General features: G+C 37.6%; 1 protein-coding gene across 2 annotated transcripts in view; it reads left to right on the top strand.

The window, feature by feature from the left end:
• Nucleotides 1-23,124, top strand: part of Atp11b (ATPase phospholipid transporting 11B (putative)) — a 103,020-nt gene that overhangs the window by 15,287 nt on the left and 64,609 nt on the right. For both annotated transcript variants that reach the window (XM_021157859.3, XM_085835958.1), the window contains exons 2-7: nt 7,229-7,345; nt 11,683-11,772; nt 13,712-13,792; nt 17,338-17,445; nt 17,678-17,806; nt 18,846-18,949. In XM_021157859.3, coding sequence (XP_021013518.1) covers nt 7,229-7,345; nt 11,683-11,772; nt 13,712-13,792; nt 17,338-17,445; nt 17,678-17,806; nt 18,846-18,949 — 629 coding nt within the window. The remainder of the gene's footprint in view (nt 1-7,228; nt 7,346-11,682; nt 11,773-13,711; nt 13,793-17,337; nt 17,446-17,677; nt 17,807-18,845; nt 18,950-23,124) is intronic.

Genomic DNA, 23,124 nt, shown 5'->3' with positions numbered 1-23,124 from the left:
CCAGCCACTTTGCTGAAGTTGTTTATCAGGCTTAGGAGTTCTTTGATGGAATTTTTGGGGTCACTTAAGTATACTATCCTATCTGTAAATAGTGATATTTTTGACTTCTTCCTTTCTAATTTGTATCCTTTTGGTCTCCTTTTGTTCTCTAATTGTTCTGGCTAGGACTTTCAGTACTATATTGAATAGGTAGGGAGAGAGTGGGCAGCCTTGTCTAGTCCCTGATTTTAGTTGGATTGCTTCAAGTTTCTCTTCATTTAGTTTGATGTTGGCTATTGGTTTGCTTTATATTGTTTTTACTATGTTTAGGTATGGGCCTTGAATTCTTGATCTTTCCAAGACTTTTATCATAAATGGGTGTTGGATTTTGTCAAATGCTTTTTCAGCATCTAATGAGATGATCATGTGGTTTTTATTTTTATTTTGAGTTTATTTATGTAGTGGATTATGTTGATGGATTTCTGTATATTGAACCATCCCTGCATCCTTGAGATGAAGCCCTCTTGATCATAATGGATGATCATTTTGATGTGTTCTTGGATTCGGTTTTTGAGAATTTTATTGAGTATTTTTGCATCGATATTCATAAGGGAAATTGGTCTGAAGCTCTCTTTCTTTGTTGGGTCTTTGTGTGGTTTAGGTATCAGAGTAATTGTGGCTTCATAGAACGAATTGGGTAGTGTTCTTTCATTTTCTATTTTGTGGAATAGTTTGAAGAGTATTGGTATTAGGTTTTCTTTGAAGGTCTGATAGAACTCTACACTAAACCCATCTGGTCCTGGGCTTATTTTGGTTGGGAGGCTATTGATGACTGCTTCTATTTCTTTAGCTGTTATAGTACTGTTTAGATGGTTTATCTGATCCTTATTTAACTTTTGTATCTGTTATCTGTCTAGAAAATTGTCCATTTCATCCAGATTTTCCAGTTTTGTTGAGTATAGGTTTTTGTAATAGGATTTGATGATTTTTTTGGATTTCTTCAGTTCCTGTTGTTATATCTCCCTTTTCATTTTTGATTTTGTTAATATGGATACTGTCTCTGTGCTCTCTGGTTAGTCTGGCTAAGGCTTTATCTATCTGTTGATTTTTCTCAAAGAACCAGCTCCTAGTTTGGTTGACTCTTTGTATAGTTCTTTTTGTTTCTACTTGGTTGATTTCAGCAATGAGTTTGATTATTTCCTGCCTTCTACTCCTCTTGGGTGAATTTGCTTCTTTTGGTTCTAGAGCTTTCAGGTGTGCTCTCTCCAGTTTCCTTTTGGAGGCACTCAGAGCTATGAGTTTTCCTCTTAGCACTGCTTTCATTGTGTCCCATAAGTTTGGATCCTGTCCCTGGCTGTTCCTTGGTTCCTGTGTCCTGATAACTATGGGCTGGTCCCTCTTGGGCTAGGAATTTGAGCAGAAGTGGTGGTCTTACAGGTATTCACAGGTGTGCCAGCACTCCTGGGAGACCAGCTCTCTCCCAGAGGTATTTGGGTATGGAGCACTGTGGCACAGGATCAGCTCCGGGTGCAGACAGAAACCGAAAGGCTAGTTAATGCTCTTTAAGGAATAAGCCATCTCTCCAGCCCATTCCATTGGTTGGTTGGTTGGTTTCTAAGAAAGTATTGATAGATCATAAACTCTTAGTTTTTATGCCTTAAAATATTATTTTATAATTACTAATTGTATTTTAATTTAGTCAGATACTAATTTATTGAGGATACAGTACATTCTGTTGCTTTTTGGCATTTTTTTAATTGGTGTAAAGTATGCTTTTAATATCATTTTCTTGATATTTCTTTTCAAATTAGTTGTAGTTTCATCTTTGATGCTTTGTGGTTTTAGTGTGATTGTAGCATTTTTTGTACTGTTTTTCTTCCTCTTCATTTTTCTTTCAATCTGAAGATTGGTATTACTATAGTTACGAACATTTTCAACCTCCTTTTCTTTAAATGCTGCTTCTTGGCCCTTAATTCTCCCATTCTAGAGTTAACTGGCAAACATAGCATTGAGTCTCTTTTTCTGTCTGCTGTATATTTAGTGCTCTTGTCATTTTGCTGCTTTCATTACTTCTAGGTTTTATTTTAAAACATCAATTTATTGTAGTGACTTCACCCTCCTACACACACACACACACACACACACACACACACACACTTCTGCATGCACCAAAAGGAACAGCGTGTACCTCCCCAAATCCCATCCATACAGCTAGATTAAGGTGGCCACTCATCCCAGCCCCATTTGGGACATCCTCACCATCTACTGGAAGTCTAGGAGGACTGGAAGGAAACAGTGTCTCCCAGAATGTAGTGGCTATGCCAGGACCACAACATTCATTAACCCACAGCAGCTGTTATTGACTGTACAAGACAGGCACAAGGTCAAGCCATCACCATAACAGGATAGAACAGGGGTGGGGGAGTCGAGAGGGGGCTCGTGGGCCCCTTCTGCTGGGGAGCTAGGAACAGTTGATGTCTTCTGATGGGAGAATCAGTTTTGTTTAAAGGTATGGGCACTAGAAGGTCGAGCACGCTCCACTGGTGTGGTGGCACAAATTGTGGTTATTTTTTAGTAGTTTGTCAGTAGGGTCCAGAGAAACAACTGGTCATTGTGCAGAGAATAAAAGACTGTGTATAGTGATCAACTCTAAATGGGAGACCTGTGTGACTCCTTTTCCTCTGAAGGCTCATTACAGAAAGGGGGGTAGAAAGATTATAAAAGCCAAAGGTAGTAGATGTCTGCAGCAGAACAGTATTCTCTGGACTTCACAGCATCATTGTGATATGAACATGGAACAGTTGTCACTGTATACGGAAAAACAGAACAAGATCAAGCCAGGGACATTTCCGGCATGAGTCAAGGTGGGGCTTATGAAGTTCCATCCATAGCTGAGGAGCTATTAGCAGTTGGTGGCTCCTGAGGGAGCAAGGAAGGGTTAGGTTTCTTTAGGGATCCAGGCCCTGAGAGGCTCCCCATGCTTCACTGTATGGTTCTATGCACATGTACATCCTTCAGCATTAAGTGGTCTCCGTGAGTTTTACAATAACAGCAAGGCTGGAAAGATGGTTCAGCCTTTAAGTGTACTTTGACAGAGGACCTGGCTTCAGTTCCCAGCATCTACATTGGGTGGTTCAAAACTGCTGTAACTCCATTTCCATGGATCTAATGCCTTCTTCTTGTGTTCGTAGGCTCTTACACAAACATGATGTACATCCAGACAAGCAGGTACACATGCACATAAGAATTTTAAGGTCTTTTAAAAAGAGCACAGAAAGTTGGGAGGAAAAGAATAGAGGGAATAGGTGAAAAACTGGAGAGGCAAAGAATAGGTAGATTTGATCAAACACATTACATGCATAAAGGAAATTCTTAAAAGGAAATAAGGAATTTTTTCCCCCAGGAAACTAAGTGTGGGCAGGGTTAATAGTTGGGTGAAGGACTAGTTCCTTTCTCTGTCACCCTTCACACCTTCCCTATTTTGTCATCCTAAACCTGCCTGGGAATGAGGCTGGACCAGAGTGGACTAAGAAGGAATGTGCAAGGCAGCAGGAGACTGAAGTCAGTGGTACCAGTTTGTAGAGAAGAAGGAGGAGGAGCATCATCAGGATCCTGTACTTAGTTACTCAGGGCTGTGCTCAGAGTAGCTTGACACACTTTAACAGCTAGGTCTTGGTTGTTCCTGGATGTATACCTTCTGATAAATACATATTATAAATCAGTGCCTGCAAGTTGATCTTAAACAACACAGCAAATTATTTGCAAGTTTTTATTTTCATTACTCTTTGGGAACCCCAAAATTATTTTGTTTTGTTTTGTTTTGTTTTTTTTCTGTTTTGAGACAGGGTTTCTCTGTGTAGCCCTGGCTGTCCTGGAACTCACTCTGTAGACCAGGCTGGCCTCGAACTCAGAAATCCGCCTGCCTCTGCCTCCCGAGTGCTGGGATCAAAGGCGTGCGCCACCACTGCCCAGCTTTTTTTTTTTTTTTTTTTTTTTTTTTTTTAAGATACTTGTGATAATAAAATAGAAATCTAAGGTGACAAAAGACATCTATCCTTCTTGCTTATTTTAATAGAATATTTATTATATCTGAAATGAAACTAGACTTTACTTTTAAAGCTTTATTCAGAAGAATATGCTTGATAATATTCTCTAAGAAAAGACATATACCTAACAACATAATGCTATTTCAGTAACATTTTTTTCTCAATTTGAGATTTGTTTTACTTTTTTATGATGGAAAAGTATATATCTAGTCAGCTGGACTTAGTTTAAATGATCTGGATGGTTTATATACGGATTAGATGCAGTGTGTTCTTTTGTAATGTTCCCTGGCTGGCTCAGGACTCGGACTGGTTTGTGTCTCCTGGGACTGCCGTCAAATGGGGCTGCAGTGTCAGGCCCAGATGGTGGGCAGCGTGCACATTTTCTCCTATTCTTCCTCTGCTTTTGGTTTCTGAGGTTGTGTCTGCTTGTGTAGCCAGGGATGGCCTGCCTTGAACTTAGAATGATCCTCCAGCTTGGCTTGGCTTTCAGTGCCTGTTGTTGCTGTGCTTGTTCTGTTTGTTTTTGTTGTTTGCTTTGAGGAGAGTCAGGAACTTCTTTCTTTCCTTTCTATGCCGTCTTCCTGTCTTTTTATGCTGGTGAGGGAATCCAGGGCCTTGCTAGATAAGTGTCTACCACTAAGCTACATCGTCTATCATTAAGGCTTCACTTTTTAAAAATAAAATTTTATTTAGAATAAGAATAATGCCTTCTTATTTTGGTATTTTAGTAGTTCTAAGTGTGTTTCCTGGCATATAGTTTGTGCTCATTGTATTTATAAAATGAAGATTGCAAGAAAAATTATAGGAAGGTTTAACACATAACCTTTGTAAGTGATTTGTTATTTCAGAATGGTCAAATAATTTAAAAAATTTGTCACAGTGCTTAGCACAGTAGTGAAGACATTTTCTCCGCACACATTACTTCCCTATTGATGCCCTGAGGCTTGACTTTGAGGAGTCTTTATAATATTTATGGTGGGTGGAAGGTAGTCTTGCTGCTCAGCACACCACCAAAGACTTTATTTCTTGACCTATGTACCTTCCAGTCTTGCTTCCCTTGGCACTCCACTGGTGGCTTTTAAACGGTGTCTTCAGAAAGGTCCAGTAGTGGCCGTGATTGATTCTCTGATAGTGAGAGACTGGAGAGCTCATAATCTTGTCTTTTTAGGTTGAACTTTAAATAGCAAAAAAATGGGCTTCTGACCCATATAAGGAAAGATATCCCATTTTGAGGGTCAATCTCTCTTTTGATTTTTTATTATATTTTTATTGTTTCAAGCATTTTTTAAAAAATGATATTGAATGCAGGTTTATTGGGAAGCTGCTCTTAGGTGGGAGAGTTCAGTGGCCCTAAGGAATAAGTTGCCATGGGAAGAGCGAGAAGAGAGAGGGGAGAGAGAGAGAAAGAAACAGTGCACACACAGGGAAGAGGAAGAGAAGCTTAAAACAATTTTTAAATATATTTTGATCACATTCGTCCCCTTCCCAAAGTCCATCTAGATCAGAGGCTCTCAATCTTCTTGATGTCGTGTCCCAACCATAAGATGATTTTTGTTGCTTCCTCATAACTCATTTTGCTACTGCTATGATCATATTACAAATACTAGATGTTTTCCAGTGGTCTTAGACCACCCTGTGAAAAGGTTGCTAGACCTCTCTCCACCCGCAAAGGGTTTGTGACCTACAGGTTGAGAACCACCATTCTAGATCCTCTTCCCCTCCCTGCACACCCAACTTTAGGTTCTTTGATGCAAGTTTAAAGAGAGTCGATACACTAGTTACTTGTCGTTTCCTGGTTGGAGGAACTGTTTGGGAAAGATTAGATGTGGCCCTAAAAGAGGAGGGGTGGCATTGGGGCTGGCTTTGAGGCTTCAGAAGCTCATTTTTGTTCCAAGTTGGTACCTTCTCTATGCCCAACTTGCGGAACAAGACATAAGCTCTCAGCGTTTCCTGTCACCACACTCTGCTCTGCCATCATGCACTCTAAGTCTCTAGAACTGTAAGCTTCAAATTCAACACTTGTTTGAAAGTTGTCTTCCTTGGTCAAGCTGTCTTATTGTAATTATTGAAAAGTAACTGTAAGACACTATGCTCAGATTAACTACTGGACCTAGAGAGATGTTGTCTGATTCGCTTTCTATTGCTGTGGTAAATACTATGACCAAAAGCAACTTGGAGAGGAAAGGGTTTATTTCATCTTAGTATATAGTCCATTATCCATGAAGGGATGTCATGACAGGAAACTGGAGACTGAGTCAGAGACATGGAGGAACAGTACTTCATTGGCTTACTCCTTGTGACTTGCGCTCTATGCCTCTGTCACCCTGAGTGTATCAATCAAGAAAAGGACCCAGTCAGTCTGATGGAGGCATTTTTCCTAGTTGAGTTCCCTTTCCCAGATTATCTATCTCTAGCTGTGCTGAGTGAACAGAGCACGAATCAGCACAGATGGTCTTCTGGATTTAAAGGCAGGCAGAGTGTGTGTTCTGCCAGGAGGATTAGAATCGCATGTCTGTCTACAGTTCAGGAAGTCTTACCTGCTTACCACTACAAAGAAAAGATCTGTGAAATGAACCTTAGTCTTTTGAGAGCAAAACTCTTTGAAACTAAATTGATTTTGCTATAATAGAGGTTAAAAATAAACATAAAATAGGCATGGTAGCCACAAATTAGTTAGAAATATTTCTGTTTCTCTCATTAATAATCACAGGAGAAAGCAAGGCTCTCATGGGAGTAAAAAGCAAGGAATGCAGTCAAGAATACTTCCAAAGTTCTCATATCTGATTTTTCCTTTATAGCATATTTTCGAGAGTGAACTATTTTTCATTATTAGTATGGTTTTAGTTGATTTGTTTCTAAAGGTATTATACCTGTCCACCTGTGAAGAAAAGCAAGGAATGCAGTCAAGAATGCTTCCAAAGTTCTCATATCTGATTTTTCCTTTATAGCATATTTTACAGTGTGAACTATTTTTCATTATTGAAGGTATGGTTTTAGTTGATTTGTTTCTAAAGGTATTATACCTGTTCACCTGTGAAGAAAAGCATTGGTGGCTTACCTGTCTTAATAATAGAATGGATTCAGTCTATGTGCAGTTTAAGACCAATACTATATATAATTTGATCCGTTATATAAAATCAGTAGTAAAATATTATAACAGCTGGCCTGCTGATTAGTATTCTTTTTCTGTTGTTTGGTCTTAGGGTTTTGACCCACCACATCAAAGTGACACCAGAACTATTTACATAGCCAACAGATTTCCTCAGAATGGCCTTTACACACCTCAGAAATTTATAGATAACCGGATCATTTCATCTAAGGTAAGAGTAAACAATTTTTTTATTAAACTGTATATGAGAGAGAGCTGGGGATATATTTGTAGTTGATTTGATAGTATTACCTATCATGTACAAAGCCCTTCGTTCAGTCTCCAGTATCATATAAATTGAACATTATGATGCATGCTTATAATCTCAGCACTCTTAAAATCAAGGTCATCTTTAGCTATATAGCAAGATTGAGGCCAGCCTGGGATATATGATATAATACTTTGTCCCAAATAAACAAATGATACATTTCTAACATTTTAAAAATGATTTACTGAATGTGTGCAAGTATATATGTATACTTTTTAAAAGTCAAGAAACTGAAGATTGATAGATATATCTCACCCAACATGATGTAGGAAAGAAAAAGAGACTGTTAATTACTACCAGTTAGCAGTTGTCTTCAGCTGTGACTGTACTGTGATAGCTGTCTTCTGAGTCTGTTTCTTCTCACTTTATGGCATTTAATATGTTAAGTAACAACAACCTATGTAAAGTAACTATTCAATCTTGTTTATGAAATGCTATATTTATATTATCACAGTTCTTTGATTTTAGTGCTTGGAAATTGAATAATTTTCTCAAAATTGTAACTGACTTGGTTTGAACTCTGTTCTTTGTGATTTTAAAGCCTCCTTGTCCCATTATCTAGAGTCTCCTATAAATATTTTAGTGTAAGGTACTACTTCCTTCTTATTTATTTTTCCCTTTGGCACTTGAAGAAGCCGTGCTTGTCAAAGCAGAGGATAAAGCAGCGCTGTCTAGTTTACTTCTCTTTCATGATAGAAGTGAGTGAGTGGCAGTGTTCAGGAAGGGACTGTTGAGGCCTTAGAAGTATGGCTAGTGCAACTGAAGAACTGAACGTTTGACGCCATAGCTCTGTGTGACTGGTGCCTCCTTTATGAAATAGTACTTTTATTGATGATGTGAGTCAGAGAGGCTGAGGGTAAGGTCCTTTCTTAGACCTGGCACTGGCAAATAGGGAGGGAAGGTACCGCAAGAAACCTTCGTCTGCTCTCACTCGCCCTGCCTTCCAGACACACTAATGCTTTCCCTGGGACACTGCTCTCATCTTTCCTAAGATGTCACTTAGCTTGTCCCTTTGCCCTGCTCTCTTTTCTTTCTTCTGCCACATTATTTTTGTATATAGCTGATCCATTGATGATGCTAAGCGGCCTGTTCCAGTTCTCATATATATTGTGGATGCTGTACAGATTTAAAAACAATTTTAAAGTCTAATTTTTATATTTAAGATACAGTTTTATCATTTCTCTCTTTCCGTTTCTCTCTTCAAGTCCTCTAATGTCCCACTCACAACCTTCATTCCCTCTCAAATCTGTAGCCTCTTTTTCTTTGTTATTTTTACATATGTAAGTGCAGCCTGCTAAGTCCATTTAATGTCACGTGTATGTTTATGGTTTCAGGGCTGACTCCTGGGGAAGCCTAGTTCTACTGCTGTTAGCTTTGCTTAGTTACGGCCTCTGTCTAGGTGTCAGGCACACTGGGTTCCCTTCACATTAGCATGCTTACTGTTTTTTCCTGTTTTGGTCTTGGTTAGGTGCTGTTGCGGTGTCACTGGTAATGCTTCCCTGTCACAATCTCACAGCTGATTTTTCTGGTTCTTTGGCTCTTATATCCTCTCTAACTCTCTTTTCTTTGGTATTTCTTAGGTGTAGGAAATGTGTTACAGATATATTCATTGGGACTGGGAATCCCACAATCACTTCTGCATTTTGACCAGCTGTGGCTTTCTGCAGCCATCTTTGTTTATTGCAGAGAGAAGCTTCCTTGATGATGTGTAAGAGCTACACGCGTTTGTGGATACACAAAGAAAAGAATTTAGGATACAGTTAGGAGTTATGGAAAATGATGGTATTGGCTGTACTATATATATACTATATGACCTCTTTAGCCTTGGGTAGCTGGCTCCGTGTCCAGTACCAGACATGATTTCCCATCTGTTGAGTGGGCCTTACATCCAATTAGAGAGATGTTAGTTACTGCCAAGATAGGAATGCCATTGACAGAGATAGAGATTTACCACTGATAAAGAGCCTTTAGGAATATCTTAGCATGCTGATGGATGTTGTAGCTAATATGTGTCACAGCTGAGTGGCACTGCTGGTTGCTTCCCTCTGTTGGCAGTTTGCTTGCCACCTTCTGGTACTATGGGACCAAATCTTCAAGGAGGAGGCTTTCAGATAAGATCGTCTAAACCCTGTGGACCTCTAATATTTAAGATTTTTATCTGTAGGACTTCACATAAAACAGGTCAACATAAAGCATTTCAGCTGGTGTTGGAGACTTAGAGCCCTGAAAAATGTTGTAATTAAATAAATCCCTTTATATGGCTGTTTTCTTTTTTTATTTCTTTTTAAAATTTTTTTATTAGATATTTTCTTCATTTACAGAAATGCTATCCCAAAAGTCCCCTATATCCCCTCCCCCCCGCCCCCCCGCCCTGCTCCCCTACCCACTCCCACTTCTTGGCCCTGGTGTTCCCCTGTGCTGGGTCATATAAAGTTTGCAAGACCAAGGGATGGCTGCTTTCTTACGCAATATAAGTTTAACATTTTTGACCAGAGTTTCAGAAATGTAGGTGTTTAAATAAGCACTCTCCTTAAGCCATTTTAGCATAAGTAAGTTTCCTTACATGGCTGGCTTCCCTACTTTATTGTGTCTTGGTTGTTTCCAGACCCTTGTAACTGTACTGATGGAGTCTCATAGCTTGCAGGGAACTCTTTTCCCATACATAGACCCTTTGTCGGATTGCATGCTTCCACTATGGTGCTTAAAATGTGAAAGGCTAAAGATGTTCAGTTCACGTCCAGAGTATAGATAGATAGTTGCCGATGCTCTTCTCTCACACTGTAGTGAGGATAGCACGATGTTGGGTTTTTTAAACTTCTTTATTGTTCTCTGACATATTTTCTACAAAACCACAAGGAGCTTTTGTTTTACATGTTCATTTATATATTTTATCTTTAACTACAACTGTTAATCTCTTTGCTTTGCTTATAAGCCTCTTAGTGTATTTTTTGAATCCGTGACTCATTATGTAGCCCTGGCTGTCCCGGATCTCACTGTGTAGACCACGTTGGTCTCCAACTCATAGAAATCTGCCAGCCTCTGAGTGCTGGGCCTAAAGCAGTGATACTCTACCCTCCCAAGCTGCAACCTTTTAATGCAGTTTCTCATGTCCTGGTGACCCCAACCATAAAATTAATTTTGTTGCTACATCATAACTGTAATTTTACTACTGTTAGACATCATAATGTAAATATCATAATGGTATGCAACCCTTATGAAAAGGTCATTTGACCCCCAAAGGGGTCGTGACTCCCAGGTTGAGAACCACTTGCCTAAAAGTACGTGCCACTATGCCCAGTTTGGATAATATTATATCTTAGTTCAATGACCATAGTCACCTTATATTAAATTTAAACATCCTTGAAAAGGTCAGTTATAAAGTCATACATGACCATAGAGAGGTTTTACTGATTCTGTTATCTTAACCACTATTATATAATAGTTAAGATAACTTTAAAGCTCAATAAATTATTTTTAAAAGTATTGTCACATTGAATAATATGTCCCTTTCCTCTCTAAGGTAAGATATGTGCTGAATTTTGATTTACTCAATCTGTTAATGTTTATAGAAACATGAAAATAATATCTTGTCACTAGTGAACTGCTTTGTATGTGAAAGTTTTGTCCTCAGCTTTCTCTTGTTTTTATGAGCTTTAAGAGTTAGCTAAAGGAAATCTGTTCTTTTAAAACCACTTTTTATGGGATTGGGGAAATGGCTCAGAGATTAAGAGCATTTAATGCTCATACAAAAGACCTGGTTTCCGTGTCCAGCATCCACATAACAGCTTTCAGCTGTCTGTAACTCCAGTTCTATGCTATCTAGTATTTCCTGTTCTCCACAGGTACTGTGCACACATGTGCATGCATACATACACACACACTTTTACACATACATCTTAAAAGGATTTATTGTATTTGTGTGTGTCTGTGTGAGTATAGGCAGGAGAGTGTGGGTGCCTGTGGAGGCTGGAGGATTCGGATGGTCCTAGAGCTGGAGTTAGGGCAGTTTTGAGCCACGTGACATGGTGCTGAGGATTGAGTTTGAGTCCTCTGTTAAAGTAGTCTGTACACTCTTAACTGTGGAACCATGTTCCCATTCTCTTGATAGCAAATATCTTGAAACCATTTTCCTTACTGCCAATTTATATAATTGTTTTCTTTAAAATTACACAGAGAAAAATATTGTTGGTATCATAATCTACATAGGTGTTTGTTGATTTTTCTCTTCTCCTTTTTCCTAGTATACTATATGGAATTTTGTTCCAAAAAATTTATTTGAACAGTTCAGAAGAGTGGCAAACTTTTATTTTCTTATTATATTTTTGGTTCAGGTAAGTTTTATCACTTCTTGAATTATTTATGAACTTGGTGCCTAAACATATATTTTATAATATGTAAAAATTACATTGTATTCCTAGTTGATTGACTATGGGGTTGTTTTTCTTCTGTAGTTTCCCATTGTATTCATGAATAAATTACCTAAATCAAATCTAGATTTCTAAAACATAGGCTATAAATTTTAAGATCAATTGCATTTTGTTTCTTTACTAGTGTGCCTTAGTACTGATAAGTGTAAGCTAAGCTGAGAACAATACTTATAATTTTTCTGATGCCTGCCTCAGAGTATAAATGTTTTAGCTATCAATAAGTAGTGCATCATTGGCCATGTCTGCCTATGGAACCATTTTAGTACAAGATTGTGTGTATGCTTAAATTTTGTTGTATCAGCGTCTGTAATCACAGGAACTCAAGAGGCTGAGACAGATGAGGATTGCTTATACCAGGAGTTTGATGCTAGCCAGGCAACATAGTAAAATCCCAGACCAATAAATTTTATTTAAATTTATAATTTTTTAACATTTCTCTCCCTCTCTTTGTCCTCCTTTTCCTCTTTTCTTCCACATTCTCTTCCTTCTCTTCTCTTCTTCCTCCTCTTCTTCCTTCTCCTCCTCCTCCTCTTTTTCATGTGTGTGTGTGTGTGTGTGTGTGTTATATGTACATCTTACTGTCTCATTTTGTAGCCTACACTGGTTATGAACTTACTTTATGTCTGCATCTGCTCCTCTGGAATTACAGGTGTTTACTGCCATATCCAACATATTATTTTAGTTTTTAAGTATTTACAAGAGTACTTTTCTGGGCTTAAATCTGAGGTCATCATAAACTATTAAGTAGATTCTTAGTCTAAATTTTTTTTGCTTTCATATATGTGTATGTGTGTGTGTGTTTATCAAATATAAGTTGAAACTCAAATATATATCAACTTGTAAATATAGTAATTATTTTCTTATGGTTATTCTAATAAAATTTTAGAATTTTTCTTCAGTGTTACATTAAAATTTTGTTTAAACGTTTAACTGTTCTCTCAGTAGAACCTAGCTAGAATTTCAAAAGAAAAATTAAAATTACTCAAATAGTCATTTTAAAGCTTTAGAAAACAATTAGTTTTAAAATGCTTTTCTTTATGAATGGAAAAAGAACTTCTAATTTTATATCAATAGAGCATCTAGTGGCTTTCCTGGAAAATTAAATTATGCTAACTATATTCACATGGCATGTATGCAGTTGTGTAATTGCTAGCTAAGATCAGCATTGTATTGAATAGAGCAAATTTAATTGACCTATCCAGAATGAAGGTAAATTAATAAATTGTAAGATTTATGTTCTTTCCAGCCTATGTAATTACTGCAAGTACTTCTTCAGCAACTTATAGAATCTTCAGTTATATGATTTATAGCATAATTGAAACACCGTTTTCCTCACTGTCTTCCTCTGACTCTTTTCTATTCTTAGTCTCTTTCTTCAGGATTGAGTTTTTCTTGAATCCCAGGTTAATGTTGGTGACAGACTTTTGAGCGTTTTGTAGAATGTACAAAGAATATGCGATAAGACCCATTGTAGTTCTACTCATGGATAACATGGAAGAAGAACTTAAGAACTGTGAAAGCCAAGTAGCCACATTTGGTGGTACATGCCTAAAGTCCCAGCGGTTGAGCAGCAAAGACAAGGGGATAGGAAGTGGTTCAGTTTTGTGTGGGCATGTGTAGCAAAATCCTATCTCAAAAGGCAAAACAGCAATAAAAAAGTGGAGTAACTGAGTTCAGTCTAGCAGTTTCTGAGAGTGTACAATAGAGACTCAACCAAGCCTATGAAGTTGTCAAGAAAGTGAAATAGTAAATTAAACTGTATGCCTTGTATAACAGTGTGAGATTTGCAAATAATATATGCAATATGAGTATGTAATTGTCTACATTCTGCCTTTAAATCTAGCTTATGATTGATACACCTACCAGTCCAATTACCAGTGGACTTCCATTATTCTTTGTGATAACAGTAACTGCCATAAAACAGGTACGTAATACTTCCTGCCTTATTTCTTCCAAAATTGACTCAAAACTAACACAAATTTCCAGATTAACATTATTGTGAGAACAGTTTCATAACAAAGCAGCAAATTTATTTGATACACAACAAATTATATCCAGGTACCTTGTGACGGATTCATGAATGATTGCTATCATTATAATATATTATTGTCAACATAGGACTCAATCTAAAATCAAATGTATGTACAGACTAATTTATAAAACACATTAGTATAATAATTTTTGTAATTTTAGTGAAGCATGGTTCAGAGGAAGTAAGTTTATAGAGTAGAACATTTTTTTGGCATGAACATTTGTACTTTGCTACAGTTTACAATTTTCCTCAACAAAGTTAGTTTTTGTGTATGCTAGTACCCTGATGGAAATAATTTCAGCCAGATTATAAGTTGATATTAAGGTCTAGGAAAAGAGAAGTAGAATATTGGATAAGCAATCTAATTAAATAATATCTTTAAAATGTTAAATTGATATTGCTATCACTCCTCAGCATCTACTCATGGTGTCAGTGATACAGCGATGAGTCCTTCCACTAGATAGAGTCATTGCACTTTTTACCTAAATGATATTAAAATTCTCTGCTTTGTAGTTTGTAAAGATACCATGTTGGTTGATGTAAAATGAAATTAACTAATACATTTGAAGTTGAGTTTTAGAATAGGGATAGAAGGACAATTGATAAAGGAGGTAAGAGGGAAACCATTTAGATAAGGACCCATCTACAGGAAACATTCTGAGGAATTACAGTTGTGATTTCTGTTTCAAAAGTGCTATTGGGAATACTGATGCTGGTTAACATAAGCGAAAGATTCCTTGCTCTAATCATTGAGAGTCAATAAAATGGTTTGATAAGGCTACTGAACTAAAACAATACATTGGGATAAATCTAGGAGTGATACACAAGCAGTTAGGATTTATGAACCTATATTAAAATAGTAATGCATTTATGTTACTGTAATGCATTTTTGCTACTAGTGTTGTCTAATGGTAGGAGGAAGTAAGGCTTTTTCAGAAATGATATTTTAACTCTTAGCTTTTTCTAAAATTGACATACTATAGCTTAAATTGGGCCAATATAATCTAGATGTCTCAAAGTACTTTCCAAAAATATTTTCTCCGAAAAAGTAGACTATCAGTATTTTGATTTAACACCTCTAGCTCTTACAGTCTGTGTCCTCTTCTACATAGCTCCCCAAGCGTCGATGGGAGGGCTTTGATGATGACCGACATCTCATTAAGGATTGAGTGTTCCACAGTCTCTTACTCTTCAGACATGGTCCACTTTTTATCTGTGTTAGTTCCTATTTACCTCTCTGATGGGGGCTGAGAAGGTCACTGATTGATAGGTATAGCAGTCTGTCATTTAGAGTCATTTTATATCCATGTTCAAAATAATGGTATTAGGTTTTCCTCTAGGCACATGATCTCTGTAGTCTCAAGTTCTTGGCTACTCTAGTAGTGTGAGGAATAGGTTCCATTTCATGGAGTGTGCCCTAAATACAATTAGAAAGTTGTTGGTTATTCCTATAATATTTATGCCATCATCACACCAGTGTGTCTTGTAGGCAGATCTCTGTTGTATGTCTTAGGTTTGTACCTGGGCAATATCAAGTACCATAAACAATAGTCATTAGGAGTGGGGTTTCTAGTTAGGCACCAACTTGACTTCTTTGTATTCAGTGCTATAAGTGTTGTCTTCAGCAATAGGGCTTTAATGTGTATAGAGAGCAACCTATACACAGCTTTAGCAATAGCCTGAGATGCTTGGAGAAGTTCTCCCATTACCCTTTATGCACTTAATCTGAAGATAATTTTATGCAGTATTTTAAAAATATTTTTATATATAAAATAATGTTTCACATGTAAAGTCAGATATGGAATTATCTGCTTTCATATCATGCCAGGACTCAAAAATGTTTGTATTTTAAATTATAATTAATTTTGTAGTCTGTGTTTTAAGAAAGGAAAATAAATCAACCTCAATTTTAAAAGTTTTTTTTCCTGTTCGTTGCCTGCAACCATACTCTGTAAATTTATACCATATAACTAAAACATCGTTTATACATAAAAGTCATGTAATGATAATAGTTTTAGGAAATTGTACAAGTTGTGAATCCCACCCTAGACTTTTGGCATGGTTAGCCATGACTTTTGTCAATATGGACTTTAGCAATAGCACCCTAAAATCAGCTTTGAATATGCTTAAGGTGTCTATGAGCCCCAACCCTCGCTAAGGAACTGTGAGTTAAAGAGAGCTGGGAGGAAGAGAATCTGACACTCTCTCTTGTCTCTTGTTTATTCTCCAACTTGTTTTGAGATTTTATTTTAATTACATTTCTCCTTCAACTTCTCATATGCCTCCACACTCTCTTTCAGTTGTTATTCCATGTATATATATGTTTGTATATACACATACATTCCTAAATATAACCTGTTGAGTCCATATAATGTTAGGTCTATGTTTTCAGGGCTGGTTGGCACTGGACAATCAGATGGTGTGTTCTTACTGCTCCAAGCTTTAAACAGTTGCCTGTAGTTCTTTGCATAGCGTTGAGGCCTCACAGGCTTCCCCAATGCAGTTTGGCATGTTTGTTGGTGTCCTCAGTGTTCAGCTCATGTTTGGGCACATCGTGCTAATGGTTGTAGCTTCTGCTGTCACCAGACACAATCTCAAGCAAATTCCCTGAATCTCTGGCTCTTACAGTTCCTCTCCGTCCCTCCTGCAGCCTCCTTAGGTGCCTTAGGTGTATGGCATTTTGTAGAGCCATTGGGACTGAGCTCAACAACTCTGCATTGTGATTGCTTTTGGATTTCTGTCACGCTCTCTACAGAAGAGAAGGTCCCTTGATGAGGGGTAAAGGCAACATTTCTCTGTGGGTATAAGGACAAATGTTCATACCCCACCTTCCCTACTCATGCCCATGCCAGCAACCGAAAATTAACTGAGTTGGTTCACATGTACACAAAGTCATTGTGGGAGGATTGGCTTCTTGAGAAAGATTTCTAGGGGTGAAGGTGAAAATGACCAGAAATATATATTTTTTCATACACACATAATATATGTTAATATTTAAATAAAGATATTTATAAAATCTCAATGGGTATATTAATAATGATGTTATAAGTTCACTTTTGGAATCCAGAAGAAATGTGAGTTTGAGAAAAAATATTTAAAATTGTCAGTATACTTTATATTATTTGAATACATACAAATAAATAGAGTAATTTTATTACTAAGAGTGAATTATGTGGAAAACACTCATAAAGGTGGCAGAAGAAACCTTCATTAAAAAAACAAGGAAAGGTCAGGATCTTAGAATAACAGAAACATATATGTAATAGAAACAGTTAATGTTTCTGTTAAGAATGAACGTCAGAAATGTCATTTCTGATGTAAGCATCAAAGTAGCCTAGTGGAATTCTGGTGTATGTTCCCCAGAAACTATAGGATACTTATTTATTTCTTATTACTTATTTATAGGATACTTATACTTATTTCTTCTTTATTCCTAGGGTTATGAAGACTGGTTACGCCATAACTCAGATAATGAAGTAAACGGAGCTCCTGTCTATGTTGTCAGAAGTGGGGGGCTTGTAAAAACTCGATCCAAAAACATTCGGGTATGTATGTGATAAATGATACAAAATTGTATGTATTATAAAGTCCTATGTGTGTGCGTGTGTGTATCTCAGTGGCAGAGTATTGCTTCACATGCTCGAGCCCCCAAGTTCATCTACATTGCAGAAAGTATATACAAAGTAAAATATTGTGATAAGCCACCTATGTAGAACAGAATGAAAACAAATCCTTGCCTTTAAAATGCCTAATCACTTTTCTCCTGATCTCCTATAGGTGGGTGATATTGTTCGTATAGCCAAAGATGAAATTTTTCCTGCAGATTTGGTGCTTCTGTCCTCAGATAGACTTGATGGTTCATGTCATGTGACAACTGCTAGTTTGGATGGAGAGACGAACCTAAAGGTTTGTTCATGTATATGTTCCAGCACTGCTTTGGGAGAACATAGCGCCTCATGTTTATGTTTCCTTCAGGTGAAGTGATCAAGTGTGACCTGATAAAGTTCTTTTTAAGTTACTGAAACTTAAAAAAAATTATTTTTACAAAAGTTGATGGATTGGGACAAAAGCTGTGCTAGTAGAGTGCTTGCGACCCAACGTAAGCATCTGAGCTTGAACCCTAGCACCTACTTAATAAAGACAGGCACAGCAGCACATGCTTCTAATCCCAGCACTGGGGAGCTTTAGATGGGCATCTCGGGAGCTTGATAATCAGTCAGTGTAATGACTGGTAAGCTGTATGTGCAGTGAGAGCCATCTCAATAAGGACAGAGGAGAGGGATTAAAGACTTCCCAGGTCACTCCAGGCTCCAGACACACATGCATATCTGATTTCTGTACACTCATCTGTAGATACAGACATGCATTCACATGTATGCAACTAAAGCTTAAAATTTAAATTTATTGTTATTATGTGTTTAAGGGCATTCTCACCCTGGCTTTGTTCATATTAAAAGTAGAAATGAATAATATTTTAGGAAAAATAAGATCTTTTAATACTTTTGATGCTTTAAAAAAAACAAAAAACAAAAAAACCAGACTGCCCTCAAACTTCTGACACTCTTACCTTTGCTTCTCAAATACTGTGATTACAGATGTGAACCACTGTGCCCAGCTTGATATATTTTTAGTCAAGAAGAAAGTATAAATTTGCCCAGTTTTCAGAGCCTAATAAGGGGTGAAAATTCACATTTTTTTCTACTAGATAAGATATAATGAATCTTTAGACACTTGATTGCAAACAAGATCCCAAACAAACAGGATTGCTCCAGGTAAACACAGCAATCCGTTTGTTATCTGCCTATTTCTAATAATTTCTCCTCTGTCATCTTAGCAGAGTGATCTGCAATCTAGTATGCCATGATTTCATCTAGAAGACATTTGAAGTAGTTGTTATCTGAGGTCAGGGTTAGATATATATCAATCCTTTTGTAATTTTTTTCAGACACATGTGTCAGTTCCAGAAACAGCAGTATTACAAACAGTTGCCAACTTGGACAGTCTCATAGCTGTAATAGAATGCCAACAGCCAGAAGCAGATTTATACAGGTATGGTGTGTTATTTGGTGAGCTAATCTTCATTTAATAGCTTCTATTAGAAGTAAAATTCTAATAGACTATTATTAAATAGTCACAAATAGCTTACAAAATTATTTTTAAATTTTATCTTAAAAAATTACTAATTTTATATAAAAGTTCTAATAGAAGGTCAGCTTTCTATTAAGAAGACCTTGTTTTCATAAACATAAAAATGAAGCTTTAGAACGATTACATTTTGCTTATTTGTGTGCATATGTTTGCATGTGTTTAGGCATGTGCATGCCACTGTGTGTAGGAAGGCCTGAGAACTACTCTTGGGAGTCTGTTCTTTCCTTCTGCTGTGTGGTTTATGGGAATTGAATTCAGGTTATCAGAGTTGGCAGCAAATGTCTTTACTCATGAGACAACTTGTTAGTGCTTAAATTGAAACTCTTATCTGATTTGGTAATAATATTTGTGAGGCCTTCAGTCAAAGTGAGAAATAAAAAACAGTTTGCTAAAATTATAAGCAAAAGATACTAAAATTTTGGTATTAGGTTGGGAAGGAGAGAGCGAGCGAGCGTTTTGTTAAGCATGTATTTCTCTTGGCATGTGCACCTGTGTATGCATTCCTGTAGAGGCTAACGGTCAATGTCCTGTGTCTTGCTCCATCATTTTCCACCTTATTTACTGAGGTAAAATCTGTTACTAAAACTGGAGTTGATAGACTGGGCAAGACTAGCTACCCAGTGAGCTCCAAGGCTCCTCCTGTTCCAGCCTCCTCAGCATTGGGCTGACAGGTATGCACTGCTGCACCCAGCCTTATTCAGATCCTAAGAATGGAGCTTGGTTCTCATGCTGAGAGCAAACTCTTTGCTAAGCCATCTCCTCAGCCTTAGCCCTGGTGGAAGCACTTCTGATAGGGCATATTAAGTTGAGAGGAGAATGTTAGCAACAACACTTACATCACAGTTTCACATAAAATGCATATATACTCTCAAACACTAACAGCGTTAAATAGTGAGATTCCTAGTGGTTGTTGCCTTAGATTGCTTCTCCCTTGCTTTGATAAACACGAAGACCGAAAAGCAACTTAGAGAGGGAAGGGTTTATCTTAAGCTTACAGGTCCATCATCAGAAACTTGGAGGCTTGCTTCCCACTGGTTTTCTAGTTTGCTTTTTTTTTTTTTAATTGGATATGTTCTTTATTTACATCTCAAATGTAAATACCCCTTCTCCCCCTGCTTCTATGAGGGTGCTCTCCCCACCCCCTACCCATTCCTGCTTCCTTGCCCTCACATTCCCTTACTCTGGGGCATAGAACCTTCACAGGTTCAAGGGCCTCTCCTCCCATTGATGTCTGACAAGGCCATCCTCTGCTACATATGCAGCTGGAGCCATGGGTCCTTCCATGTGTACTCCTTGATAGTGGTTCTTGGAGCTCTGGGGGCTCTGGTTTGTTGATACTGTTGTTCTTCCTATGGAGTTGCAAACCACTTCAGCTCCTTCAGTCCCTTCTCTAACTCCTTCATTGGGGACCCTGTGCTCAGTCCAGTGGTTGGCTGAGAACATCTACATCTGTATTTGTCAAGCTCTGGCAGAGCCTCTCAGGAGACAGCTATATTAGGCTCCTTTCAACAAGCACTTGTTGGTATCCACAATAGTGTCTGAGTATGGTGACTAAATATGGGGTGGCTCCCCAGGTGGGGCAGTCTCTGGATGGTCTTTCCTTCAGTCTCTGCTCCATACTTTGTCTCTGTATTTGCTCCCATGAGTATTTTCTTCCCCTTTCTAAAAATGATCTAAGCATCTGCACTTTGGTCTTCCTTCTTCTTGAGCTCCATGTGGTCTGTGAATTATATCTTAGGTATTCCGAGCTTTTAGGCTAATATCCACTTATCAGTGAGTGCATACTATGTGGTTCTTTTGTGATTGAGTTACCTTACTCAAGATGATATTTTCTCATTCCATCTATTTGCCTAGGAAATTCATGAATTTATTGTTTTTAATAGCTGAATAGCACTCCATTGTGTAAATGTACCACATTTTCTGTATCTATTCCTCTGTTGAAGGGCATTTGGGCTCTTTCCAGTTTATGGCTATTATAAATAAGGCTGCTGTAAACATAGCGGAGCATGTGTCCTTGTTATATGTTGGAGAATCTTTTGGATATATGCCCAGGAGTGGAATAGCTGGGTCCTCAAGCAATACTATGTCCAATTTTCTGAGGAACCGCCAGACTGATTTCCAGAGTGGTTGTACCAGCTTGCAATCCCACCAGCAATGGAGGAGTGTTCCTCTTTTTCTACATCCTTGCCAGCATCAGCTGTCACCTGAGTTTTTGATCTTAGCCATTCTGACTGGTGTGAGGTGGAATCTCAGGGTTGTTTTGATTAGCATTTCCATGATGACTAAGGGTGTTGAACATTTTTTAGGTACTTCTCTGTCATTCCATATTCCTCAGTTGAGAATTCTTTGTTTAGCTCTGTACCCCATTTTTTAATAGGGTTATTTGAGTCTCAGGAGTTTAACTTCTTGAATTCTTTATATATATTAGATATTAACTAAACCACACAAAGAACAAACAAAGAGAACTTCAGACCAATTTCCCTTATGAACATCAATGCAAAAATACTCAATAAAATTCTCACTAACTGAATCCAAGAACAAATCAAAATGATCATTCACCATGATCAAGTAGGCTTCATCCTAAGGATGCAGGGATGGTTCAAAATACAGAAATCCATCAACGTAATCCACCACATAAACAAACTCAAAGCAAAAAACCACATGATCATTTCATTAGATGCTGAAAAAGCATTTGACAAAGTTCAATATCCCTTCATCTTAAAAGTCTTAGAAAGATCAGGAATTCAAGGCCCATACCTAAACATAGTAAAAACAATATAAAGCAAACCAGTAGCCAAAATTAAACTAAATGGAAAGAAACTTGAAGCAATCCCACTAAAATCAGGGACTAGACAAGGCTGCCTACTCTCTCCCTATCTATTCAATATAGTACGTGAAGTCCTAGCACAGACAACCAAAGGAGGTCAAAAGGATACACATTGGAAAGGAAGAAGTCAAAGTATCACTATTAGTAGATGATATGTTAGTACACTTAAGTGACCCCAAAAATTCCAACATAGAACTCCTTAACCTGATAAACAACTTCAGCAAAGTGGCTGGATATAAAGTTAACTCAAACAAATCAGTAGCCTTCCTCTACTCAAAGGATAAACAGACTAAGGAAAAAATTTGTGAAATGACACCCTTCACAATAGTCACAAATAATATAAAATACTTTGGTGTGATTCTAACCAAGCAATTGAAAGATCTATATGACAAGAACTTCAAGTCTCTGAAGAAAAAAATCGAAGAAGATCTCAGAAGATGGAAAGATCTCCCATGCTCATGGATTGGCAGGATTAATATAGTAAAAATGGCCATCTTGCCAAAAGCAATGTACAGATTCAATGCACTCCTCATCAAAATTCCAGCTCAATTCTTTATAGAGTTGGAAAGAACAATTTGCAAATTCATTTGGAACAACAAAAAAACCCAGGCTAGCTAAAACCATTCTCAACAATAAAAGAACTTCTGGTAGAATCACCATCCCTGACCTCAAGCAGTACTACAGAGCAATAGTGATTAAAACTGGTATTGGTACTGTGACAGGCAAGTAGATCTATGGAATAGAATTGAAGACCCAGAAATGAACCCATACTACATATGGTCACTTGATCTTTGACAAAGGAGCTAAAACCATCCAGGGGAAAAAAGAGCATTTTTAACAAATGGTGCTGGTTCAACTGGAGGTCAGCATGTAGAAGAATGCAAATTAACCCATTCTTATCTTCTTATACAAAGTTCAAGTCCAAGTGGATCAATGACCTCCACATAAAACCAGATAAATTGAAACTTATAGAGGAGAAAGTGGAGAAGAGCCTGGAGCACATGGGTACAGGGGAAAATTTCCTGAACAGAACACCAATGGCTTATGCTCTAAGATCAAGAATTGACAAATGGGACACCATAAAATTGCAAAGCTTCTATAAGACAAAGGAGGCTGTCAGTAGGACAAAAGGGCAACCAACAGATTGGGAAAAGATCTTTACCAATTCTCATTTGCTTTTTTTATACAACCCATCACCACCTGCCCATAGTGGGCGAGGCCCTCCCTCATCAATCCACAATCTAGAATA

Source organism: Mus caroli, unplaced genomic scaffold, assembly GCF_978045245.1.
Source record: "Mus caroli unplaced genomic scaffold, Mus_caroli_1 scaffold_3, whole genome shotgun sequence".
NCBI lineage: Eukaryota > Metazoa > Chordata > Mammalia > Rodentia > Muridae > Mus > Mus caroli.
The sequence above is the reverse complement of the archived record's forward strand: the minus strand, read 5'-3'. Positions and strand labels throughout refer to the sequence as shown.